General features: G+C 39.2%; 1 protein-coding gene across 1 annotated transcript in view; it reads left to right on the forward strand.

Annotated features, from left to right (window-relative positions):
* Positions 1-16,221: 16,221 nt before the first annotated feature.
* LOC103512271 (myosin-I heavy chain) overlaps positions 16,222-27,718 on the forward strand; it is a 43,492-nt gene continuing 31,995 nt past the window's right edge. The window contains exons 1-4 of the mRNA XM_008477023.3: positions 16,222-16,293; positions 23,232-23,457; positions 23,840-24,012; positions 24,386-24,545. Coding sequence (XP_008475245.2) covers positions 16,222-16,293; positions 23,232-23,457; positions 23,840-24,012; positions 24,386-24,545 — 631 coding nt within the window. The remainder of the gene's footprint in view (positions 16,294-23,231; positions 23,458-23,839; positions 24,013-24,385; positions 24,546-27,718) is intronic.

Consider the following 27,718-nt stretch of genomic DNA (forward strand, 5'->3'; position numbering starts at 1 on the left):
ATTCCGACAGTTGCCAAAAACTTTGCTCTCATATTTCGATTGCAAAAATTTGGGGTTAGTTTCTGATTTTTGATATTCCTATGTTGACGCAGCAGCGGCAGCACCCACATCTGAATAATCTGATGAGGGACATAATAGGGTATGAGCATCTTACGACACAGACCACACGTCGCGTCGAGAAGTAGCGGCACTAGCAGTTGTTTCATAGCTACGAAGAAAACTCAAATTTTTCTCTAATTAGTCTGCACATGCAGATTTTCTAAGTGTTTGCTTTAAGTGCGTCATCTTTGTCTAATACCAGGCATGTTTCCGAACGTGTTGTCCGCAATTAGTCCCCTCTGGTAGATTGTGTGAACTGCAAGGTGTTAGCATCAAAGTCAAGGTCGCGATGATCAGCAGGTTCGTAGAATGACCTTTACCTTATGAGGGACATATAATAGGGTATGAGCATCTTACGACACAGACCACACGTCGCGTCGAGAAGTAGCGGTACTAGCAGTTGTTTTATAGCTACGAAGAAAACTCAAATTTTTCTCTAATAATTAGTCTGCACATGCAGATTTTCTAATAAGTGTTTACTATAAGTGCGTCATCTTTGTCTAATACCAGGCATGTTTCCGAACGTGTTGTCCGCAATTAGTCTCCTCTGGTAGATTGTGTGAACTGCAAGGTGTTAGCATCAAAGTCAAGGTCGCGATGATCAGCAGGTTCGTAGAATGACCTTTACCTTAAGATGAGCCCCCGACGCAACCAGCAGGTTGACTTCTAATTGACCTTTTACAGCCAGCCTAGTTAACTTGGACCTTGGAAGTTAGCGCCTCCCTTGTAAGCGCTAGGTCGCGAGTTCGATTCCCACCCGGGCCGGACTTTTAAACAGATAAGGTTGCCAGCTTAGTTAGCTAGGTTGGTAGCGCGTCTGCCTTGTAAGCGCAAGGTCGCGATTTGGATTCCCGCCTGGGGCGGATTTTTAAACAGATAAGGTTCAGAACGGCTGGCTTCATCCGATCCTGTCTTCTCTCTTCGCTTTCGGGAAGATAAGTCTTCTGCTGTTACAGTTGTCAATGAAACTTCTTTTTAAACTTCTGCCTCCAGCTCTCTTGAAGAGCTGGTGCGTCACCTTCCAAGCGAGCTAGGTTTGTCGTACATTACTTAAAACACCCTGTATGTAATGGAATACCTACTTATAAGTCCCATATACAATACACATACTTGTAAAGCAATACAACACTATTCTATAAAATGAACAATGCAGTTTGGGTGATATTTTCAAGATACGTAATAATACCTAGTGCTTATTTATACTGCTCGAATAGGACTAGAGTCCCTTTCTTTACTCCAGAGGTAGGCTACTTTCAAATTGTGGTCAAATTATCAAACAATGTTGAGGATAAAATTTCACACTTCGACTGGGACTAAACCCACGCCCTCCTGATTACCAGGCGAGTGTCTTTACTACACCACCGAGATAGTTGTGATCTGGTTACCGGTGTAATACCACTTCACAAGTATTACATTCACACTACGACACTGGATATATCATCAAATCTCTCTATAATCAACATAACTCCATCAGCTAATTATAGGAGACCGAAGTGGTTGATTACTTACTGCCTACGAGAGACACGTCAACATTGTAAAACCACATTACAAGTATAACATTCACACTACAGCACTGATGGGTATATCATCAAATCTCCCTATAATCAACATAACTTCATCAGCCAATTATGTCTACGAGAGACAGGTTACCATTGTAATACCTCATCACAAGTATTACATTCACACTACACCACTGAGTATATCATCAAATCGTCTGATCTCCACAATAATCAACATAACTTCATCAGCTAATTATAGGAGACCGAATTGGTTGATTACTTACTGCCTACGAGAGACACGTCAATATTGTAAACCCAAATTACAAGTATTACATTCACACTACACCACTGGTGGGTATATCATCAAATCTCCCTATAATCAACATAACTTCATCAGCCAATTATAAGGGGATAATCAACATAACTTCATCAGCTAATTATAGGAGACCGAAGTGGTTGATTACTTACTGCCTACGAGAGACACGTCAACATTGTAAAACCACATTACAAGTATTACATTCACACTACACCACTGATAGGTATATCATCAAATCTCCCTATAATCAACATAACTTCATCAGCCAATTATAAGGGACCGAAGTGGTTCATTACTCACTGTCTGTCTACGAGGGACAGGTTACCATTGTAATACCTCATCACAAGTATTACATTCACACTACACCACTGGTGGGTATATCATCAAATCTCCCTATAATCAACATAACTTCATCAGCCAATTATGTCTAAGATGGGACCTACCGGAATAATTTGTAGTCCCCCATTTGGGTATAAGTTATTATCTTTAATATTTTGAAAAGCTTGGACTTTGGGCGGATTTAAAATGAATTAATGAACGTTTGCGACTTTGCGTCATGGGTTGGTGGTATTTTTCGTGACTGTTTTTGGCTGCTATTTTTTCGAGTAGATCGGTAGATAGATTGAAAATTTCTGATGTGAGAGCTATATCATCAAATCGTCTGATCTCCACAATAATTAACATAACTTCATCAGCTAATTATAGGGTTCCGAAAATGTTTGCAAGCTTCAGAACGGACTTTAATGTGCTGAAATTAGGGGCTTTAGGCTTTAAAATACATAAGGGTCCCGGATATACACATGTATGTGACTTGGCCAGGAGGCCTGGTCCAATTTCTCCAATCTGAAAGTCGGTAGCCAAAATACCTGAACAACGTTAGGCACAAGGTGGCTTGAACTTGAAGTTAAGCACATGAGAAAATTATAAAGTATAATATGGGTAGGGCTTTATTTAGGCTGTCAGCTTTTTTTTAAATTAAATTACGGGATATGTATACATCCCATTAAAAAAAGCTTAGAAGCTTCGAATAAGCTTACCATGCATGCTAGCAAACTAGAGGCTATGTATTCAATCAATCAATCAATCAATCAATCAATCAATATTTATTTGTACAAATATACAATTGTATGTGGTACAATGTTAAGGCTACGTAGGTACTAATCTAAACTAAAACTAAATCTATAAATTATACGTAGTTCCATATTTTTGGTATTTATAGTTAGGTTTAGATATGAAAATTTATATTCCATAGTTAGCTATGGTGCTATGAACATTCGAATTCCATAGTTACAATCAATTTACCTGGTGACTACAATATTCTTTGTCAAGTTCTTAAGATAGCTTGTGATATGAATCATCAGGATCAGATAACCTGCCTTGAAGGTGTAGTCATTGACCTTTTACAGCCAGCCTAGTTAACTTGGACCTTGGAAGTTAGCGCCTCTCTTGTAAGCGCTAGGTCGCGGGTTCGATTCCCACCCGGGCCGGACTTTTAAACAGATAAGGTTGCCAGCCTAGTTAGCTAGGTTGGTAGCGCGTCTGCCTTGTTAGCGCTAGGTCGCGATTTGGATTCCCGCCTGGGGCGGATTTTTAAACAGATAAGGTTCAGAACGGCTGGCTTCATCCTAGCCTGTCTTCTCTCTTCGCTTTCGGGAAGATAAGTCTTCTGTTGTTACAGTTGTCAATGAAACTTCTTTTTAAACTTCTGCCTCCAGCCCTCTTGAAGAGCTGGTGCGTCACCTTCCAAGCGAACTAGGTTTGTCGTACATGACTTAAAACACCCTGTATGTAATGGAATACCTACTTATAAGTCCCATATACAATACACATACTTGTAAAGCAATACAACACTATTCTATACAAATACATATGTACATAAGTATGTTTTTACTTTGGAGCACTGAGCTTTGGCAGAACCTTAAAAGAGTCGCCATAGATAAACAACCATTGCAGAGGTGTTGGCACATTTTCTAAATAAAGCTTTAAATAGTGCCCCGGGCATTACCTCTTCCTCCTCTTATTCTTCATAGAGATATAGATATATCAGTATGTATGGTTCAGTGAACTATAGGATTCAGGAAACGGGCCCCTGTAGGGAGCCGATTGGCCTATTAAGGTAACAAAAACCGGTTGGGTGGAAGAGCTCACTAAGTGAGAATCCTGCCATTAAAGCCTTAAAATAATAATAACAATAATAATACAGTGGAACCTCGATAAGAGATAACTCGATAAGAAATAAAACTCGATAGTAAATAGAAATTGCATGTTCCCTTCCGATGAGAATATCGAAGAGGTATGTAAATGTGATGTTATTTTGGACATAAATATTGGCTTTCGTATTTTGTACATAAATATTGGCTTTCGTAGCTTTCGTAGTTCTGTTAGCTTGGAGGGTAGTACGCCTAACTTGTATTTCGGGGGTGATTTTATTCAAAACAGATGAGGTTCGTTCTCGGAACGGCTGGCTTTCTCCTATCCTGTGCTACTTCTCTCTTCGATTTGAAGACGATAAAATCCCCTCTGTTGTTACAGTTCCCTCCAATCAAACCTCTTGGAAAAAAGAAAATAAGAGGAGGAGGAGGAAGAAGAAGAAGAAGAAGAAAAAGATTTGATTGAGCCCCGTGTGCAAACGGCCTAAAGCCTAACACATTATGGTCCAAGAACAACTAGAAAAATAGTACAACTATACAACAATCCTAAACACTAACATTATGCATCAACAACCACTAGAACAACAATACTCCAACAACAAAACATCAAATACATACAACTATTGTGTAAGAGAGAGAGAGAGAGAGAGAGAGAGAGAGAGAGGCGGAGGAGGGGGAGGAGGAAGAAAAAAAGGACAAGAACAAGTTACAAATAAAGGTGTGAAAAAAGAAGAGAAAAGAAAAGAAGTGAAAAAGAGGGAGAGGGAGAGAAATATTTTGTGGATGTAAGTACCCAACTAAAAAAAAAAAAAAAAAAAACCAAAAAGACTTGACCATTTGACCACGAGGTAAAACCCCGTCACTAAAAACTTCAGAAGTTATACTTACACTAAGAAGGCTAGTCATTCACTGACAGGTAGAATAGAATAGAATATACCTTGTTTATCCTGCCCGAGTAGGACTGAAAAGTCCCTTTACCACAGCAGTCTAAACAAGGTCTCGTATATTTGATGGGTTAAAGAATAATACATACAACTAACAATTCAGTAATAAGACCTTGCTTAACTTGAAAAAAATAAAATAAATAAATAAATAAAGCTGAAAAGGTCCGAATGTCAGGTCTACCTGATACCTGATGAGGACACACACTATCAGGTACAACTGATCAGGTGTCAGGTAATGAGAGGCTGGCCTAAAGTTAAACTCAATAAAACTTTGGTCCACTAGGGTCTAGGTTACAAATAATGTTATCAAGCTTCAGAAGATAACATTACAAGCTTACAACTATGTTACACCGTTATCAAAACTTAGGTCCATGTTGCTAGATTGCCGATAAACAGACAAAAACGATATTGAAAAGCAATTGAATTTGTTAGGTTGTTTGAAATAACAATTGAATTAGTGTGGGGATCCAGATTGTTTCGATTACCATATCGATTAGCATGTAATCTATTAAATACCCACACTATTTCAATTGGTAGATATTCAACAAAAATACCTATTTACAATATTGTGAATATTGTCATCGCCTATCAATTGTCTCTTGTTTATACATACTTAGTTGAAAAAGACCCAATGAAAGATCATTCCCCGGATTTGGGTTGCCGAAATGGTTATACTAGTCCGCGGAGCCATAGCCCAGTGGATACCAGTTCTAAAGTGACGTTAAACCTTTGAAAAAAAGCATACAATGAACCCTGTAGAATATTTTTGCATAGGAATGCAGCGGACCTGCATCAGGCTCTGAAATGCAATGCCTGTGCTTTTTTTTACGTTTAATTTCTAAAAGTGTATAATTGAACGAACAGAACGACTTCTAAGTTTTCAGTCCGACTTTAGTTGTGTCGGTTTGTTCCCTCATAAGCTATGACACTGTCGCTGGCTATAGACAGCTAAGCCACTTCTCAAAGTATTGCCCCTAGTCCACTGTACAACAGAACGACTTCTAAGTTTTCAGCCCGACTTTAGTTGTGACGGTTTGTTCCCTCATAAGCTATGACACTGTCGCTGGCTATAGACAGCTAAGCCACTTCTCAAAGTATTGCCCCTAGTCCACCGTACACAAAAAGCCCCGGTATGGGGCTTAGCTGCGTAAGGGCAAACAGACTTACATAAAAGTCGGGTTAGGGGACGTTAAACAGAGAGAAGACTAGCGTCTGGCTGTGGGACTATAAACAGGGAGGAGAACAGCTAACCCTAACCAGCCTAGCTAGCTGGCAGCTCCTCAAAGGGTTCTCTCTGCTTTTAAAAGACCAAGTACAAGTCCTCACAATGGTTGACTGCGGTTCAGGACGAGCCAGCCAATTTAACATGGTCTCTGTTTTTAAAGACCAAGTACAAGTCCTCATCATGGTTGACTGCGGTTCAGGACGAGCGAGCCAATTTAACATGGCTAGAGCTGGAGACCATCACCCCGGTGTATAGCAGATACAAAAAGACATCTTTTCTTTATTCTGCTCTCGCCATTCGGCGAAAGCTAAAGCCGCTACAACAACAACAACAACAACAACAAAGTCGGGTTAAGCTTATACGAATATCTACCGAATCCTGAAAGTTGATTGCTTACCTTCGGTGACTGGCCCATTCAACATTGGGGGACTGGTAGACTGGTACATTCCAAGTACTATCCCCGCGCCGGTGGCTGTAGACAGCTAGAGAAAGCCACTTCCCAAAGTCCTGCACTTCTGCCCCTGACGGAAGAAATGTCTGACTAGATATACGAGCTAGAATTTGTGTCCAGAATTAAACTCGGAACTCGGATATGTAAGCTGGATTCCGAGCCAAATATCGTGTCGATTTTTAGCAGAGACACTCACTTGCTGATCTGAGGAGAGAGATAAGAGGGCAAATTTTAATGCATACTTCGCTAACTAATACACGAAACCAGTTGGAACACGGGTAGCAACTATTGTATACCTGCCTCGGTGGCGTAGTGGTCAAGACGCTCGCCTGGTAAACAGGAGGGCGTGAGTTCGATCCCAGCCGAGGCATGGAATTTTATCCTCATTTATTTGAGAGTGTGACCACATAATAATGGAGCTCTAAGGGTTAGGTGGTAGAGAACGCCTAAGGCGTTAACCTCGACCTTGTGGTTACCTTCCACTCAAGAGTATTATTATTATTGTAAAAAGAATAAAATACTATAATACTTGTTTATCCTGCCCGAATAGGACTAAAAAGTGCCTTTACCCCAGCAGTCAAGGTCTGGCATGTTTGATGGAAAAGTCAGGAAAATTAAGAGATTTCATTATTGAAGAATAAATAAATAAAGGGAAAGCAAATTTTAATGCATACTTCGCTAACTAATACACGAAACCAGTTGGAACACGGGTAGCAACTATTGTATATCTGTCTCGGTGGCGTAGTGGTCAAGACGCTCGCCAGGAGGGCGTGAGTTCGATCCCAGCCGAGGCATGGAATTTTATCCTCATTTATTTGAGAGTGTGACCACATAATAATGGAGCTCTAAATCTTAAGTTAAACTAAAGTTTAACTTTGGCTTTCATACATACGACGGTTAGACCTTTAAAGCCCTCAGAATTTTTGGCCTATCTGAAATATATTTCCCTTTTGGCAACCCGGGTTTTTTCACCCTCTGTAGTCTTTATTTTATAATAATACATTAGACTTACTTGTTGGTCCTAGAAGGCTGGAAGTCTAGTTTGATTTTTTTCGGTCTCAATAAACTTGGGTGTAGGGGGTTTTCTCTCGGCATGATGCTTATTGATAATGGATATCACGGATGCCTCGGACCTGTAAATGAAAATTAGAAGAAGCATTAGTACTAATTTTAGAAAATGATCTGTGCCCTAAATCACCAAAGTATGGAAAAGTATCTTACAAGTGTAATAGCCAATGGAAAAGCAGAATTTTGAATTTGGACGAATCATGTCAAAATATGGAATTGTAAATAGGTACTTTTCCATACTTTGGTGATTTAGGGCACTGAACTTTGAGCGTATGCCGTATGACATACAAGTAAAGGAGCTACCTACCTATTAATAAACTCGGAACTCTGGGAAGCCATTTTGAATCAGGCCCATAGGTAGGTCTGATCAGTGATCAATGAGTGATATTAGCAACCGTTAGATTTGTTTGAAATGAAACCAAACTAATGCCAAGGTATTAATTACCCTTTTTACTTTCCTTATTAATTTTTTCCTTATTCCAAACAGTCATTAAAGTATGAAATCTGTTTTAATTGATATATTGATAATTTTATGTCCAACGAACGGTACCTGCTTGCTTTGACATATTCGACTAACATATTCATATAGGATAAATTAATTAACAACATAATTTATTAATGTAAATGTGACGTTATTTTGGACATAAATATTGGCTTTCGTAGTCAGTTCTGTTAGCTTGGAGGGTAGTACGCCTAACTTGTATTTCGGGGGTGATTTCATCCAAAACAGATGAGGTTCGTTCTCGGAACGGCAAGCTTTCTCCTATCCTGTGCTACTTCTCTCTTCGATTTGAAGACGATAAAATCCCCTCCGTTGTTACAGTTCCCTCCAATCAAACCTCTTGGAAAAAAGAAAATAAGAAGAAGAAGAAGAAGAAGAAGAAAAAAAAGAAGAAAAAAAAAAGACTTGATTGAGCCCCGTGTGCAAACGGCCTAACGCCTAGCATATTATGGTCCAAGAACAACTAGAAAAATAGTACAACTACAACAATCCTAAACACTAACATTATGCATCAACAACCACTAGAACAACAATACTCCAACAACAAAACATCAAATACATACAACTATTGTGTAAGAGAGAGAGAGAGAGAGAGAGAGAGAGAGAGAGAGGCGGAGGAGGAGGAGGAAGAAAAAAGGACAAGAACAAGTTACAAATAAAGGTGTGAAAAAAGAAAAGAAGTGGAAAAGAGGGAGAGGGAGAGAAATATTTTGTGGATGTTAGTACCCAATTAAAAAAAATAAAATAAAAAATAAAATAAAACAAGAAGAGGTGAGAAAAGACACTTTCAAGATGATTTGCAAATTAATCTCCAACACCATCAAAATAATAATGATAATGATAATAATCATAATAAACAAAGACTAGAACAGATTCTACAAAGACTACTTAAATGGGATGATGAGACCAAATGAGGGGATTGGATTGAAGTGTATAATACACTAAAACTACCTGTAACACCAAACTATCAGGTCGTCTATACACGGGTGATAATACTGTATCATACAACATATAAGATGATTTTGATACAGGGAACTGTAACTGCTAAGGTCTTATCGTCCAGAAAGCCAAGGGAGAAGGAAGACAGGATAGGAGAAAGCCAGCCGTTCCGAGACCGAAAGCAAAAGATTATTAAATGATAAAAGCAAAACTACTCTGTTCCCGCTGCCTCCCACATCATCTTCCCCTATTTCTTATCCTCTCATAAAGTCTAGTTAGGTTGGTTAGTAAGCGCTAGGCCGTGGGTTCGATTCCCGCCCAGGGCGGATTTTATCCTGATGGGAGTGATGGGATAATGTTCGTTCTCGGAATGGCTGGCTTTCCTCCTATCCTGTCTTCCTTCTCTCGATTTCGGGAAGATGAGACCATAGCAGTTACAGTTCCCTCTATCAAACCTGTTAAAATAAATAAATAATAATAATAAGAGGGGATTGAATTGAAGTGTATAATACACTAAAACTACCTGTAACGCCAAATTATGAGGTCGTCTACACACGGGTGAAAATATTGTATCACACAACATATAAGATGATTTTGATACAGGGAACTGTAACTGCTAAGGTCTTATCGTCCCGAAAGCCAACGGAGAAGGAAGATAGGATAGGAGAAAGCCAGCCGTTCCGAGACCGAAAGCAAAAGATACAAAATGATGAAAGCAAAACCCCTATTTCTTTTCCTCTCATACAGTAAGTCAGCAATGATTGCCGATTAATTTCAAAAAGTCTAGTTAGGTTGTTTCTTTTTTTTTTTTAACGTATGGACGTTTTATTTTTTCAAAGGATATACATAGAATACAGAACAAAGGAACATTTAACAAAAACAAAAGAAATAATAACACTTCCATCTACTTATAGAGGTAAACTCTGTAGCTAAGCGCTAGGCCGTGGGTTCGATTCCCGCCCGGGGCGGATTTTATCCTGATGGGATAATGTTCGTTCTCGGAATGGCTTCCACTGTAATAATAATAATAATAAAATCCAAAATTTTCTTTATATGGTATTTTTCCCTCTAGGACTTTTTTTGTGTGTGTGTGGATGTGGATGGTGCATTTTCTGTTTTATTTGTACACAAAGAACATTACAATTGATAAACAAACAAAAACAATATTGAAAAGCAATTGAATTTGTTAGGTTGTTTGAAATAACAATTGAATTAGTGTGGGGATCCAGATTGTTTTGATTAGCATATCGATTATCATGTAATCTATTAAATACCCACACTATTTCAATTGGTATTCAACAAAAATACCTATTTACAATATTGTGAATATTGTCATCGCCTATCAATTGTCTCTTGTTTATACACACTTAGTTGAAAAAGACCCAATGAAAGATCATTCCCCGGATTTGGGCTGCCGAAATGGTTATACTTGTCCGCGGAGCCATAGCCCAGTGGATACCAGTTCTAAAGTACACGGGGGCACGGTTAGTCCAGTGGTAACGCGCTTGCTTGCCATACAGAAGGTCCCGGGTTCGAATCCCACCATCGACAAAAATTTGTACTCGTTTAACCAATCAGCGACGCTCAAGTTACAACCAGTTGCTTCGAAGGAAGGAGACCAATTCGGTCCCATGACCTTTTTTCTTAAGTTAGTCGACTACCAATGGGGTCCCGGGCTTACTACCAATGGGGTCTTGTATACCTGTAATGACTTGTATGAAATATAAGATGAAATAAGTTTTCATTATTAACAATATTACAACGTTTTTTTTTTCTGTTGTTCACAAGTAGAAGAAATAATTCTGCTTTATTTGTACTCAATCGATCATAATTTTCCGAGATTTTTCAATGTAATCACCAAAATTTTCGGTATTTATTCAGAAGAGCTACGGCAGTGAAAAAGAAAGCTCCTTTTTGTGTTCAACCTAACCCTATAATAACACTGGTTACCTACTGCTCATTTGTGCCAGTTCTTTTGCTAGCGATCACTCTAAAGTTTTAGACTAGAAAAATTGAGCTCTAAGAACATAGTGATTGTGATGTGTTGATAGGAGGAAGAAGAAGAAGAAGAAGAAGAAGAAGAAGAAGAAGAAGAAGAAGAAAAAAATCAGGTACCTACCTATCAATTTAAGTGTGGGACCCAATTGGTACTTAGACCCTCTCAAGCTCAAGCCCGGGACCCAATTGGTAGCAAAAAAAGGTTATGGGACCGAACTGGCGTTCTTCCCAACCAGTTGCTCCGAAACCAGTGTTGTCAAGCGTACCTCTGGCTTCTTGCCTCCAGTGTTTAGTAGGTCCAGTGTTGATTTGGTTTCTGTGCCAGTTGATTGGTTCGCGAGTGAATCGTGTTCTTAAATTTAATTTTTCAATAATTTCATGTAAAAAAGCTGTAATTATATGGTTCTTTTTTAACTTGTAGTGTTAAAAATAGTGCTCTTTTATTTTAATAAATAATTATTATAAATATAGTAGGGTAATTGTAATTGCGGCTTTTGTGACAAGTGTCTTGTGTGATTTTAATATAACGTTTTGCAAATCCAATCCCCTCTTCTTCTTTTGCACTGCTTGTGACATGCACCTATGCACTTTCGTGCATTGGTGCATTTTGTCTATGCAATTTGGGGCTAGGTCTACGGGCTTATTTTATTTGTGTTGGGGCCTTTTTTGCGCAATTTTCTTTTGTGCTTGCGCAAATGCGCAAAAATGTTCATGTCACCATGAGACTGTAGACTTGAGGGGTTTAGGTACCGTTCAGAAATGGATATAGCAAAAACCCCTGAAAGCGGTTAACATGGGATTTTCCAAGATTTAATTAGGTAATAGGTATATTCAACTTTTTTCCCTAAATTATTTTATTATTTCCTCATTTGCTATGAATCCGTTTGCAACCACTCCTGCTTCTTCCAAGCAGTGCACTAGTTCTCTATTGACCACCCACATGACTTCGTACTCTGTATTGTGGGAAGAGATGCCTTTAATGGTTTCAAAAGACTTCTACAAAGCCTTTGATCGTGTAAACAATGGGATTTGATGTTGTTTTATTTCTATTTCTTGGCCATTGTGGGAAAAGATGCTTTACAGGGGTTTAAGAAGACTTCCACAAAGCCTTTGTGGAAGTCATGTAAAATGTTGAGATTTCTTGGTGAAATTTCATTGTTATGTATACTGTAGAAATTTAGCTATTTCTTGGAGTTATCTGAATCGACCCATCTTCTGAGTCAATACAAATTCTACGTTTTCCGCCTTGCCTGGATTCGAACCCGGCCTACAGTTTGGTCCTAATTAAAACTGATTTACATAGGTTAAGTCCTACTTATAAATAAAAGGCACTGTAGGTACTACAGGCGCCTAATCGCTCGTCAAAACACGAAAATCATAAATATGAAAACCGAGCAAACAATCCATTAATCTCTAAAAGCCAATTATAACGAGTGCCATAATTGGCACTTTTATTGTCTTTCAATAGCAAGCAGGGCCGGAGTTGAACCGAGTGGGTTCTTATGGTAATCAGGGCCACATTTACCGCCGTATGTATGAAGTCTAAAGATAAACTTTAGTTTAACTTGAAATGAAAATCTTGCCAAATTTCATGAAATCTAGCCAGTTGATTTTGGGAAGATGAGACCTTAGCAGTTACAGTTCCCCCTATCAAACCTCTTCAAAATAATAATTATAGTAATAAATAATTTAAAAAAAATCACCTGTTACGACCCGTATTTCGAGCGCCCCCAAAAAATGACAAAGTACACCCAGTAACCACGGCAACCGAGAGAGGAACCCGAACAAACTGGTTTCCTCGCGAGAGATTTTTGTTTTGTTTTCGTCTCGACCAATCAGCGACGCTCAAGTTACAACCAGTTGCTCCGAAGGAAGGAAACCAATTCGATCCCATGACGTTTTTTCTCAAGTTAGTCGACTACCAATGGGGTCCCGGGCTTACTACCAATTGAGTCCCGTATACCTGTAATGACTTGGATGAAATAAATAAGTTTTAATTTTTAACAATATTACAACGTTTTTTTCTTTTTTTTTTCTGTTGTTCACAAGTAGAAGAAATAATTCTGCTTAATTCGTACTCAATCGATCATAATTTTCCGAGATTTTTCAATGTAATCACCAAAACTTTCGGTAATTATTCAGAAGAGCTACGGCAGTGAAAAAAAGCTCCTTTTTGTGTTCAACCTAACCCTATAATAACACAAATCACTGCTCTAATTGTGAAAACTCCTTTTGGCGTTTAACCTAACCCTATAACACTGGTTACCTACTGCTCATTTGTGCCAGTTCTTTTGGTACCTAGCGATCACTCTAAAGTTTTAGACTAGAAAAATTGAGCTCTAAGAACATGGTGATTGTGATGTTTGACAGAAAGAAGAAGAAGAAGAAGAAGAAGAAGAAGAAGAAGAAGAAGAAGAAGAAGAAGAAGAAGAAGAAAAAAAAATCAGGTACCTATCAATTTAAGTGTGAGACCCAATTGGTACTTAGACCCTCTCAAGCCCGGGACCCAATTGGTAGCAAAAAAAAAGGTTATGGGACCGAACTGGCGTTCTTCCCAACCAGTTGCTCCGAAACCAGTGTTGTCAAGCGTACCTCTGGCTTCTTGCCTCCAGTGTTTAGTAGGTCCAGTGTTGATTTGGTTTCTGTGCCAGTTGATTGGTTCGCGAGTGAATCGTGTTTTTGAATTTAATTTTTCAATAATTTCATGTAAAAAAGCTGTAATTTTATGGTTCTTTTTTAACTTGTAGTGTTAAAAATAGTGCTCTTTTATTATAATAAATAATTATTATAAATACAGTAGGGTAATTGTAATTGCGGCTTTTGTGACAAGTGTCTTGTGTGATTTTAATATAACGTTTTGCCAATCCAATCCCCTTTTCTCCTTTTGCACTGCTTGTGACATGCACCTATGCACTTTCGTGCATTGGTGCATTTTGTCTATGCAATTTGGGGCTAGGTCTACGGGCTTATTTTATTTGTGTTGGGGCCTTTTTTGCGCAATTTTCTTTTGTGCTTGCGCAAATGCGCAAAAATGTTCATGTCAACATGAGACTGTAGACTTGAGGGGTTAAGATACCGTTCAGAAATGGACATAGGCGGTTAACATGGGATTTTCCAGGATTTAATTAGGTATATTCAACTTTTTTTTCCCTAAATTATTTTATTATTTCCTCGTTTGCTATGAATCCGTTTGCAACCACTCCTGCTTCTTCCAAGCAGTGCTCTAGTTCTCTATTGACCACCCACATGACTTCATACTCTGTATTGTGGGAAGAGATGCCTTTAATGGTCTTTAAAAGACTTCTACAAAGCCTTTGATCGTGTAAACAATGGGATTTGATGTTGTTTTATTTCTGTTTCTTGGCCATTGTGGGAAAAGATGCTTTACATGGGTTTAAGAAGACTTCCACAAAGCCTTTGTGGAAGTCATGTAAAATGTTGAGATTTCTTGGTGAAATTTCATAGTTATGTATACTGTAGACATTTAGCTATTTCTTGGAGTTATCTAAAATCGACCCATCTTCTGAGTCAATACAAATTCTACGTTTTCCGCCTTGCCTGGATTCGAACCCGGCCTGCAGTTAAGTCCTAAGTCCTAATTAAAACTGATATACATAGGTTAAGTCCTACTTATAAATAAAAGGCACTGTAGGTAGGTACTACAGGCGCCTAATCGCTCGTCAAAACACAAAAATCATAAATATGAAAACCGAGCAAACAATCCATTAATCTCTAAAAGCCAATTATAACGAGTGGCATAATTGGCACTTTTATTGTCACTTTTAGAGATTCTCTACCATTGCACATGTGACATGTTTGGCAACAATGCCTATTTTTTTGCTGCCACATTGATCTGGACACACTCTAGGTTTGAAAGTGGGGATTTTATTTACCTTTTTGGCTTTTTGTTTGGTTACTGTGCCGTGTAAGTAACTGGGATCTTCCCAATATCCCTAAATTTACCTATTTAATTTATTTCATTATGTAGATAGAAGAAAAAAAACATGTTAAAGGACATAATTATAAAGGAAAAGAGACTGAGGAGATATGTAGATGATAAAGAAAAGGAGGAAGAGAGAAATAGAATAGAATATACCTTGTTTTGACATATTATCGGAACACATAAGAGTATTAAAACCTTGGGGGACACTCATGAGGGGAACAAAGAATAGATAAGGAAGGAAGAGAAATAGATGAGAGAAACAAGAAGAAGAAACAGAACAAGAAGAGATAATGAAGACGAAGATGAAAATTGAAGAAGAAATAATGAAAGAGAAGAGCAGAAGCCTTCAAAAGCATCCAGGGGCCTTGAAACGAGATAACCGATCATTAGAAAAACGATTGAAGATCAAGAAATTCAGCGATCTTGCAGAAATCGCTCAAGAAATCAAGTAGGTAATAATAATGGCCAATCAAAGCTCTTGATTACACGTTGCATGTTGCCAAGCTGAGGTCGTGTTGATATAATAAACAGCCAGTTCTGAGCGAGATCTGTAACAATTCTGTTTGAGTATATGCTGTGTCATCTGGCAACTCAAACTTTGGGCAGCTCATCAATAAATTGTTATTGATTGTTTCTCACTGAACTTATCTCGGGAGCAAGTTAGCGAAAGCATGGCATGCTTTCGCTAACTTGCTATCTATTACAGATAGCACAGCTTTTCATTTGTCCAAAAATCTAGAGATTATCTTTGGCTGTGAAGAAAAAATGGGATGGTACTTTGACAGTGCGCCGGGGTATTTAACGAAACACTGACAATGGGTATAATAAAAAGTCCACCACTATAAAGGCGGTAAAAAAAAAAACTGAACTTATCTCGGGAGTGCCATGCTTTCGCTAACTTGCTATCTATTACAGATAGCACAGCCTTTCATTTGTCCAAAAATCTAGAGATTATCTTTGGCTGTGAAGAAAAAATGGGATAATACTTTGACAGTGCGCCGGGGTATTTAACGAAACACTGACAATGGGTATAATAAAAAGTCCACCACTATAAAGGCGGTAAAAATAAATAAATAAAAAATCCAATATGGAGTCCCCTGCTAACAATATAACAATGGCAGCGGAGCAACAAGTGACTCGTAGTCTAGAGACCGGAGTTGTAACACTGAGCTTGGAAACAATAATGTTACATCATGCTACTTGGATGTCTCTAGAAAGTTCCATCTCCAGAAAGTTTTAGCGTACTTTACAAGTAGAAAAAAAAGGCCATGATAACTGTACATGTGTAAATTTTGCAAAACCATCGGTCTACGCAATTTGACACTGTGCTGGACCAGCGGCAGAGAAAATCGGACTCCACTATGGAGCAAGCCTTACGTCCCATGTGTACAGAGCCTTGCGGATGTTAGTGTCAGCAAAAAGGTACGCAATACGCATTATCCAAACCAAAAACCTAGCATCAAGCATGGTTTGTTCGGTTCATGAACATTGGTTCAACCACTCATGAACTTGGTTATTGGTTTAACTAGCTAAGTTGTACCTATCCCGCATCTGTGACTGAGTGGTCAAGAGCAATGACTCTCGACCGGAAAGTGCTGGCTTCGAATCCCGGCCGGGGCGGAAATTTTCTGACCAAACTTTTCCGTTCCTGGATAGGCATGGATGTAAAAGAATGTGCCTTGAAGTAATGCGAAAGCAGTACTGAGGTGGAATCTTGAAAAAATAAAATAAAAGTTTTACCTAGTTCCGATTCCTACATTGTAGAATGAATAGAACTTGGCCTGGCGCACTGCCGTTCGCTCAGATTAGGTATTTTCGATGGGTTTTATCAACTCTTTTGTCACAATAGATCTAACAATCGCGAACTTTGTTTCGAGAGGAGCAACCAGACATACATATGTACAATGTACATTACATTGAAATGGGGGTCTTTCCTGATGAAAGTCCTGTATGCTGAGTCCAGTATGTAGGACTATTGCACCCATCGGCAACCAGACGTAAAAAAAGATGAATGTTTCAACGCCGCGTTTCTGTTTCACAACAATGAAACAACTGCTACATTAGACATTACACGGATACAATAGACGGATGTAGTCTGTGTCGTAGCATGCCCATAGTATGTTCCTCGTTATTATTAAATAATTTGATCTAGATTACAATTAATGTACATATGTGTAATAATATCTAGATTAATTAGAGTTATTTTCCGCCACTTAGTAGGGAGGAACACCTGAATAACCCGGGGACTCAAACCCGTGTACCGTGCATTGTAAGTCAATTACGTGCCCGTCATCAACTGGGAATTCTGCACGCAACCTCACGCGACCTTCAGAACGGTTGGGGGGTGTTGTAGAAAAAGTGGAACTAGTTGTCTGTTGTCCGTGTCAAAGAGATGGATGTAAAGGAAATCTGAATTACACTGGATCACCTGGATGGATCTTTGGATCTGTGGTTTCAAGATGGTTTTCCGATGGAAAAGTTTCCATTCCCTTCTGTCCTGCTACTTCTCTGATTGAATCATCCCATCTGGTTGGTGTCTGAATTACACCAGTGTGCAAAAAATTGGTGTCACATTGATCGATATTGACCTTAGGGCCTTTTCAAAGGCACCCATTTTTCCATTGAAAATCGAGCCAACTAAAAAGCCGAAGACAATACCAATATAAAGGGAAGGGTTGGCTGGCGTCAAAAAATGTTCAGAAAAGGCAAGTTATAAAAATGCAAACAGCCCAGATTTTTTTTCCACTCTAGAGTATTATTGGCTAGCAAAGCTAGGTAACTTTTCTTAACCTCGCTCTGGGGAAATCATTCACCAATCAGACTGTTTCTACTTAAGTATCTACATATGTAAATTGGGGAAAGTCATGAAACCTCATACAACAACCCCAATCGAATACATACACAGATCTACTCCGATATCTCATAATGAGTACCTACCTATTGGATCATGCTGAGATGGACATACTATAATGAGTACCTATTGGGTCATGCTACGAGATGGACATGCTAACACCCCGCAGGCAGCTGGTGTAATTAAAGTCAATCGAATACCGTGCATACCTACATAATTATTGACCAAAATAATTCGCATATTCTGTACGTTTTTCGTTTTTTCCTCCTTTGCTTCTAAAAATCTAGCCGTCAAACTTTCTTGAGGGGGGCGGAGCGATACGGAGCTCCTTAATACTCATACTCGTAATTATTACGCACTAGAAAAAAAAAATTGACTTTAAAAATCAAGGCGTTTTATTGCTGACTCTGATCCAAGGTTCAAGGTTTTTGTTTCTAAAGGTATGTCCACACTTCTATTAGGGCCGGACACAGAAAATAAAGTAACGGGGTCTTTTCTGACGAATTTTCTGTGTGCGGAGTCCAGTATGTAGGACCTTCTATTCTAACACCTCCTCTTCTCTTCTCTTTTTCAGACGCCTCCTCCTCGACAAACATTGAATCAGGGCGTGAACGACAAGATATTTGAGATTTGATAGAGGGAACTGCAACTGCGCAGGTAGGTACGTCCCGAAAGGTAGGTATCCGAGGTATCGTCCCGAAAGCAAAGAGACTGAAGAGAGAAGACAGGAGAAAGCCAGCCGTTCCGAGAACGAACGGCTGGCTTTCGTGTCCTCCCTGTATTTAGATATCTCAATTAAAAACATTAATTTTTCTGACTTTTTCAAGTCAACTTCTAATATTACAGTGGAAACTCGATAAGAAATAATTCAAGGGGAAAGACCAAAGTTATTTCTTATCGAGGTTTATTTACTATCGAGTTTTTTTCTTATATGTACCTATCTCCATACCCGGTGAATTAATCATGGGCATGATACACCCCACAGGAATGGATAAGACCTTCGTTGTTACAGTTCCCTCTAACCTCTTGGGGGGAAAAAATCTCAACTCAATCGCCAATCATCCTATCAACAGGTCTCAATAACTCGGAGAATCGTCTTGTAAGTTTCCAAGTGCCTTTCTTGACGAAACAGCGGGGTTTCACCCATCATTAATACGAGCTACACTGGGTTCAACCCAAGAGATGTTAATACCCAGGGTCTCAATTCTCCTTTAGTGGTTCAGTGAACTGTAGAAGGCAGAAAAGGGTCCTTACGAGGCGAGAAGGCCGATGGCCCTTTACCGATTTGGGGCCCCCAAAGGACCGTTTGTTTCTTATATTGACTGACTCCCTCCTTGAGATGTTGATACCAGGGTCTCAATTTTCAACTATAGTATTTCAGTGAACCGTAGGGCCCTTACGGGACGAGAAGGCCGGTGGCCCATACTGATTTGGGGCCCCCCAAAAGACCTTACTTATTACTGACTGAGTCCGTTCTTGAGATGTTAATACCAGGGTCTCAATTCTCCACTAATAGTTCAGTGAACCGTAGATCTTAGAAAAGTGTCCTGACGGGGCGAGAAGGCCGGTGGCCCTTTACCAAAACTGATTTGGGACCCCCAAAGGGCCGATGACACTTACGAGTTGCGTAGTAGAAATGCAAATTGTTCCTCTTCCGGATGATGGGACCCAATAGGGCATGTTTTTGAAATAACATCAAAAAATTTCAGTATTATCCTTAACAACCCGCTCTCCCATCTCAACTCCGTAAGTCCATACACAAAAAGCCCACTCCGAGGCTTAAGTGTGGGGGCAAATGCCCCAAAGGATGAGTTAAGCTTATACGAATCTACCCGGTCTCCCGAGGGGAGAGTAAAGCAGGGACCACAAAAAATATCATCAAAAACAGTCGATCCGTTTCCTCGAGATAATTCACCTGTGAACTCCAACCATCGTTTATCTCAACAAGTTGACATCAGAAAAAACCGATTTGAATATTTGTGCGAATGATTTGAATGAGGAAAAAAAAGCGGTTTTAATCGCTAACAAGCAGCAGAAAACACATTTTAATCTCAAACCATGTGTTTATTTGCTACATATCTTTATTTGCAAACTCCGTTTAAGTTTTAAACTCGGTTTAAGCAATTTGATTGGCTGAAATTTTTGGAATCACCTCTAAATAATTCAAACAAACTTACATATTGGTATTGAAGGAGTAAGCTTGCCCCACGAAGGACAAGAGATTGTTAAAGTGGGTAAAATAAAAAAAAGGAGTAAGCTTAGAAAGGATTGACATCCCTTTAAAACATAAAGCAGATCTGATATAGGTAATCTACTCGGCTGTTTAAAAAGAAAACCCATGTACCTTGGATCAGAAACAATTTTCCTTGAATTTATGGCGGGTACAGAATCAAGGAAGGAGCAACGCCTTACGATTAGTTTTTTGAACTAAAGCCCATTATGAACGTATTTAATTTATCGGCTAATTTGATCTATGGCAGAGGTTCTCAACCGGTGGTACGCGTACCACTGGTGGTACGCGGATACATTTTAGGTGGTACGCACTACGCAGTCATATATTAATACCATTATTCTTCCAACGTGTTTCTATCATAACTGAATTTAACCAAAATCTGAGCAAAGAAGCGAAAAGAACACCACTCTGTTGGAAATTGGTGCCGGAATTTTGATCTCAAGCTAATGAGCCTTTTCTCTTGGAAACGCAGTGAAACTACGGATACTGATCTCCAAAAGGTGCGTTCACAGTCGACCGAAGTCGTTCGACGTCGATTGAAACATAATGGATTTTAAAATCATTTGGTGACGGCGACTCCAAAAACTCGTCAACTTTGACCCGAAACAGTATAGCCCCTCGACACTCTCGAGGCAATCCCTTTTTAGGATTATTGGTTTTTTTGTCTTCTACAACTTTATATATATCTTTATACGAGAGTTGTTTTTCATGCTGTTATTAATTTAGAATGCATTGCACGCGTGTTGAGGAATAGCTGCACATAAAAGGCACAAGCTCAGAAACAGCATTTCTCCGTTAAACTCTGTGGCGCTGAACACCAGAGATTCAGTGCACTGAAGCATTAACTCAGAGTAAGGACCCTTACGAAACCCTAGAAGTCTGATCGAGTCTAAAATGTGCCACTAAAAGGGCTCCTAAGGGAACTCCATAGGTCCCATCCTCATCAAACCCAAAATCTATTGTGTTGGCAGTCCGAAACCGTATACCCACAAGCCATCTGGCCTAGAGCGCTGGACAAAATGGACCAAATCCAAAATGGTCGATTTAAAACTTAGAACTCAGTTAGTCCAAATGATCGAGATCAATGGAATTTCTTTCAATCACGTGTAATTCTGTTCAATCCTATCGATGACTTTGAATTCACTTCAATCCAAAACTTTGAATCCACTTCAATCCAAATGATCGAGATCAATGAAATTCCCTTCAATCACACATATCTTTATATATATCTTATATCTTTATACGAGAGTTGTTTTTCATGCTGTTATTAATTAAGAATGCATTGCACGCGTGTTGAGGAATAGCTGCACATAAAAGGCACAAGCTCAGAAACAGCATTTCTCCGTTAAACTCTGTGGCGCTGTGGTGTGGACTATCTGCTCAATCTAGACATGCGAGCTTTTCGGACATTTGTGAACTGTGCCACGTATGGTAGCGTGTCGTTTATACAGGGAATAAAAAAAAAGAGTAAGCTTAGAAAGGATTGGCATCCCTTTAAAACATAAAGCAGATCTGACATAGGTAATCTACTCGGCTGTTTAAAAAGAAACCCCTTGTACCTTGGATCAGAAACAATTTTCCTTGAATTTATGGCGGGTACAGAATCAAGGAAGGAGCAACGCCTTACGATTAGTTTTTTGAATATACAGGGAAAAAGCTTGGAGGGTTTGGACCACAAGAAAGTCGCCCCTACATTCGGGGTGTTACTAAAGCTAATAAAAAGGACATCTTAGGATTTTTGTGGCCCATTTCATACCAAATTTGCATCTGTAATGGTTTCTTCAAATCCATTCCATCAAAATCTTTTGGTCTTACCTACATTTTTGGGTTCCACCATCTTTGGTCGACCGTAGTTTACAACGCACCTTTATAAATCTAGTCAAGGGGATTTTTGTGGCCCGTTTCATACCAAATTTGCATCTGTAATGGTTTCTTCAAATCCATTCCACCAAAATCTTTTGGTCTTACCTACATTTTTGGGTTCCACCATCTTTGGTCGACCGTAGTTTACAACGCACCTTTATAAATCTAGTCAAGTACCTACCAACTGTATAGAGTTCCAGAACTCCAATTCTATTCCAACTCCTCTCTAGGTCTCTTGTCTCTAGGTTTAACCTCTCAGCAGTAAACATTAAAGCTCTAATATGTGCAGGAAACCAGTTGCATTCCTTCTTTCTATACAGGGTGATTGTAACGTCTTGCACTCAGATGAGCTCCGGTGTTGATAAGACCACCCAGGTTTTCAAGTTCAAGTTTCAGAGAACTGAAACGTAACTAGCATTTTGAAGGGGTTTTTTTTTCAACTTCCAATATCAATTTTTTGTTTAAGAATATTGTGTGTTTGGAAAAAAAAATTATTTCTGGAAATTGTGAGAAATCCGTTCTTTTCAGAGTCGGGGGCTCTGTCAATGACAAATTTTAGAAAAAAGTCCAATTGAACCTAAAATCTGAAAAACTAATTTTCATTATAACATTAATAATTCGACTTAAAACTAAGAACTCACTGTTCCTTCTTCACAGGTACTTACCCTTGATACTCGTCTCTCTCCTCTTCCTTAACCTTGAGCTCCCTCTTGCCTCTTGAATTTCGATCTCAGGCTCTCATCCTTGGGTTTTGAATTCCTGATTTTGGCGATACCATTTTCAGTTTAACCTGCAACAAGATGGGAATGATTCAAGATTTAAAGCATTAGTACAGGACAGGGCCGGACTTTCATTGAGGAGGGGGGCCCTAGACTCCAAGTAGTGATGTACCGGGGGGGGATGCTCCAAATTTTAAGGGTCCACCCCACAGTAAAGAGGTAAAATAAAGCCCAAAGTCCGGGGAGGGGTGGCCCTACATTAACATAGGCCTGCATTAGCAAGCAATGTCTTGTGCAATGTGCATTAAATGTAGGTATCGAGTAAATTTATCGAATTTGCACTCAGTATTTCTTACTATACTAATGCAGGGCCGTGTGTTAAAATTTCAAAGTACCTAGGTCTGATCTATTTTATTTTTTATTAAAAGAAGTCGATTAATCAGTTAATCACTAATTCAAACCTCCCTCTTTCGTCCCCTCCACAGACCAACATCGGCCCTATCCTTCTCTCCGTCAACCCGTACACAGACGTGGGCAACCCTCTAACACTGAACAGCATGCGTAGTGTGGGCCTCAATGATAAGCTACTCCGGGTAGTCCAGGATGCGGTGCGACAGCAGTCCGAAACCGGATACCCGCAAGCCATTATTCTGTCCGGTACGTATTTCTAGTACAGCTAATAAATCCAAATCATTCTGTCCAAGTAACTGGACTGGAATGTTACTCGACACTAGAGAGGATTACTCAAGACCACTAGCTGGACCGCCTCTTGTCCACATCTAGCCAGCCCAGTTGGCTTGGTTGGTAGCACGTCTACCTTGTAAGCGCTAGGCCACGGGTGCGATTCCCGCCCGGGGCGGATTTTATCCTGAACGGATTATGTTCGTTCTCAGGACGGCTGGCTTTCTCCTTTCCTGTCTTCTCTTCGATTTCGGGACGATAAGAACTTAGTAGTTACAGTTCCATCTATCAAACCTCTTCAACCAATGCCTTCAAAGAGATATCCCTGTTCCTAACGACATCCGTTTCACTTCCGCAGGTATGAGCGGCTCCGGCAAGACATACGCCTCCATGCTACTCCTCCGGCAATTGTTCGATGTGGCGGGTGGCGGCCCGGAAACCGACGCCTTCAAACATTTGGCGGCCGCCTTCACCGTCCTCCGCTCTCTGGGGTCCGCCAAAACCTCGTTCAACTCCGAATCTAGTCGTATTGTAAGTCCAAACTTTGCTTCTTCTACACTAACGTCAGCGTTGGGACTACTTACACTGGGGAAAAGTACTAATAGGGTGCCACAAATTTTAGAAGACGTAGGTTGGAAGAACTCTATCACTGCGCTCGCTTTGTACGTGAGAGACCAGGGTTCGATTCCCGGCGGGGTCGAAAAAATTGTATCATGCAAATGATTGATTCCGGCACTGGCTGTTGCGAGGCCCACTCAGCCTCGTGAGGAAAATGAGGACCTATGTAATATAAATGCACATAGCGACCGGTGCCAGCATGGTAGGTAAACATTGGGTGCTGCATGATGAAAATCCTACCTTCAATTTATTTTCATCATTTTCATTTTACTTTTCACCATTTCAGGGTCATTTCATAGAGGTCCAGGTCACGGACGGCGCGCTGTATCGAACCAAAATCCACTGCTACTTCCTGGACCAGACCCGAGTCATTCGACCCCTGCCCAACGAGAAGAACTATCACATCTTTTATCAACTCCTTGCTGGACTATCACAGGAAGAACGAGGTAAGGTTATTGTTGTAGCGGCTTGAATGGTGATGGCAGAATAAAGAGAGGATATCTTTTTTTTCCATCATACACCGGGGTGATGGTCTCCAGCCATGTTTATTTGGCTTGTCCTGAACCGCAGTTAACCACCGTGAAGAAAAGTAGAGAACCTTTGAATGGGGTAAGGTCCAAGCTGGTATTTTGCGGTCGCAGGGAAATAAAGAAAAGTCCAGACACTCCAAACTAACAAATGGGGGCGTTGTAGGAAACATAGTCATAAAAACAAAAATTATAAAAATAAATGTGGGCAGGTGGGCGAATAAATGGTACACTTACCCTACTTTAGACTTACTTGTCGGTCCTAGAAGGCTGGAAGTCTAGTTCGATTTTTTTCGGTCTCAATAGACTTGGGTGTAGGGGGTTTTCTCTCGGCATGATGCGATGCTTATTGATAATGGATATCACGGATGCCTCGGAGCTGTAAATGAAAATTAGAAGAAGCATTAGTACCTACTAATTTTAGAAAATGTTCTGAACTTTGAGCGTATGAGCGTATGACATACAAGTAAAGGAGCTACCTACCTATTAATAAACTCGGAACTCTGGGAAGCCATTTTGAATCAGGCCCATAGGTAGGTCTGATCGATTATCAATGAGTGATATTAGCGACCGTTAGGTTTGTTTGAAATGAAACCGAACTAATGCCAAGGTATTAATTACCCTTTTTACTTTCCTTATTAATTTTTACTTTCCTTATTTCCTTATTCCAAACAGTCATTAAAGTATGAAATCTGTTTCAATTGATATATTGATAATTTCATGTCCAACGAACGGTACCTGCTTGCTTTGACATATTCGACTAACATATTCATATAGGATAAATTAATTAACAACATAATTTATTAATTATTATTGGCCCCATAATTACGTACTAGGTAAGCTACAACACAGACACAAATTCTTACGATTGTAATAATTTTGTTTTGTCATGAAATCAACTGTTGTTTAAAATTTCACAGGCAATTCTTAATTTACTTTATTAGTCGCTCTCTATTACTCTATTCATTTGAATTTTTAATTATTTAAATACAAATTTATATATATTTATTTAAATCGGATTTCAAACACATTTTAAACTTGATTTTATTTTCAAGTACAGAATAACAAAGCTACAAAAGAAATTTCTCCCAACCAACAAGTGTGAAGTGTTTACAAATCGTTTTCTGGCGGAATTTTCCAAGTGCTCTAATTTACCTCAACTATAGTGCGAAACCAAGTAGTGTTCTCAAGACTTTACTTTTCACAAGTGTCTTATAATTTTCTGACGAAATTACCAAGTGTTCTAATAATCGTGGCACCTAATGGATCCCCTATGACCGATTGGGCCCCCTGCGCCTTAAGATGGAACCGATTCTGATGCGCCTAGATTAAATGGACCGACCCAGACAAGATGGCCACCCTAGGATTATCCAAAGTTTTCATATTGGACAAATACTTCACCGAACTGCAGAAGTTCTGGGAAACCGAGAAGAAACTTCAAGGTGAGATAGTTTGTTTGTATGTCCGTCCGTCAGCCTGTCTGTCTGTCTGTCTTTTTGTTTGTTATAGAAGAAGAAAATGTGACCTGGGCGGAAAAAATGGTAGCGCTATGTTTAGGGAAGTGTCCGAACTGTTTAAGGAAAATTTAGAGAAAAATTCACAGGGATAAGAATATAGCTGCACCTTAAGATGGAACCGATTCTGATGCGCCTAGATTAAATGGACCGACCCACACAAGATGGCCACCCTAGGATTATCCAAAGTTTTCATATTGGACAAATACTTCACCGAACTGCAGAAGTTCTGGGAAACTGAGAAGAAACTTCAAGGTGAGATAATTTGTTTGTCTGTTTGTATGTCCGTCCGTCCGTCAGTCAGTCTGTCTGTCTGTCTGTCTTTTTGTTTGTTATAGAAGAAGAAAATGTGCCATGGGCGGAAAAAATGGTAGCGCTATGTTTAGGGAAGTGTCCGAACTGTTTAAGGAAAATTTAGAGAAAAATTCACAGGGATAAGAATAGGATCCCCCTCCCCTAAAATGGTTCACAGATTCCAGATAAACTAGCAGCTCTAAGCCACGGGATTGCATTCCAGGAGTTGTGGTTTTGATTCCCGAAAAATATGTATGTTCTATGTAGCGAAGCTTTGGGGCAAACAGCTGGTAATAAAAATATTTTCGAAAAAATTGTTGATACCTGGTGTTTTTTATTAAGCGAAGATATTCAGTTGTTATTCATAAGTGTAAGTTATATCTAAGCAGACATATACGTTTAATAATTCATGTACAGACATAACTCCAATACAAAAACAACAATAATAATAATAAAAAGAATAGTAATTACTTTCCCCTGTAATGGGCTACTTGAAACAGGTAATGGGAAATTAAAGCACCGAGCTTAGAGCCCCTGTTCCTAACTATAACTACTGGAATAAAAAAAATAGCTTCATAATCATATATACATTATGTATTTTAAATATGAAGGAAAAAAACATATTTAATGTTATACCTAGTTATATTAATATAATAGTATAGTAGTAACTACATAAATATAAAACCTAATTAAAAAATAAATAATAATCTCTCGTGGGATTTTAGACGTCAGATACACGTTTCTTTTCCTCACAAGAATAGAATTCTATAGTAAGTTCTACAATTAAATAGAGTTCCATAGTGAGTTCTGAAATTAAATAGAGTTCCATAATAAGTTTATATTAATATAATAGTATAGTAGTAACTACATAAATATAAAACCTAATTAAAAAATAATAATCTCTCGTGGGATTTTAGACGTCAGATACACGTTTCTTTTCTTCACAAGAATAGAATTCTATAGTAAGTTCTACAATTAAATAGAGTTCCATAGTGAGTTCTGAAATTAAATAGAGTTCCATAATAAGTTCTAAAATTAAATAGTGTAGTTTCACACAGTCAGTGTGATTAAAGGAATTACCACTTTTGAAGAACCTTCCTCAACGTACAGCTATAGCGGAGCAAATTATTGAGATAATCTCAAGATGATACTTCCTTAGGCCAGCCACTCATCAGGTGACCTGACAGGTACACCTGATCAGATATACCTGACACCTGACGAGCACACACACCATCAGGTAGACCTGATCAGGTACGGCTGATAAGGTCCGTCTGTCAGGTCTGC

The sequence above is a fragment of the Diaphorina citri genome, unplaced genomic scaffold (genome assembly GCF_000475195.1).
Source record: "Diaphorina citri unplaced genomic scaffold, Diaci psyllid genome assembly version 1.1 scaffold817, whole genome shotgun sequence".
In the NCBI taxonomy this organism is placed as follows: Eukaryota; Metazoa; Arthropoda; class Insecta; order Hemiptera; family Psyllidae; genus Diaphorina; species Diaphorina citri.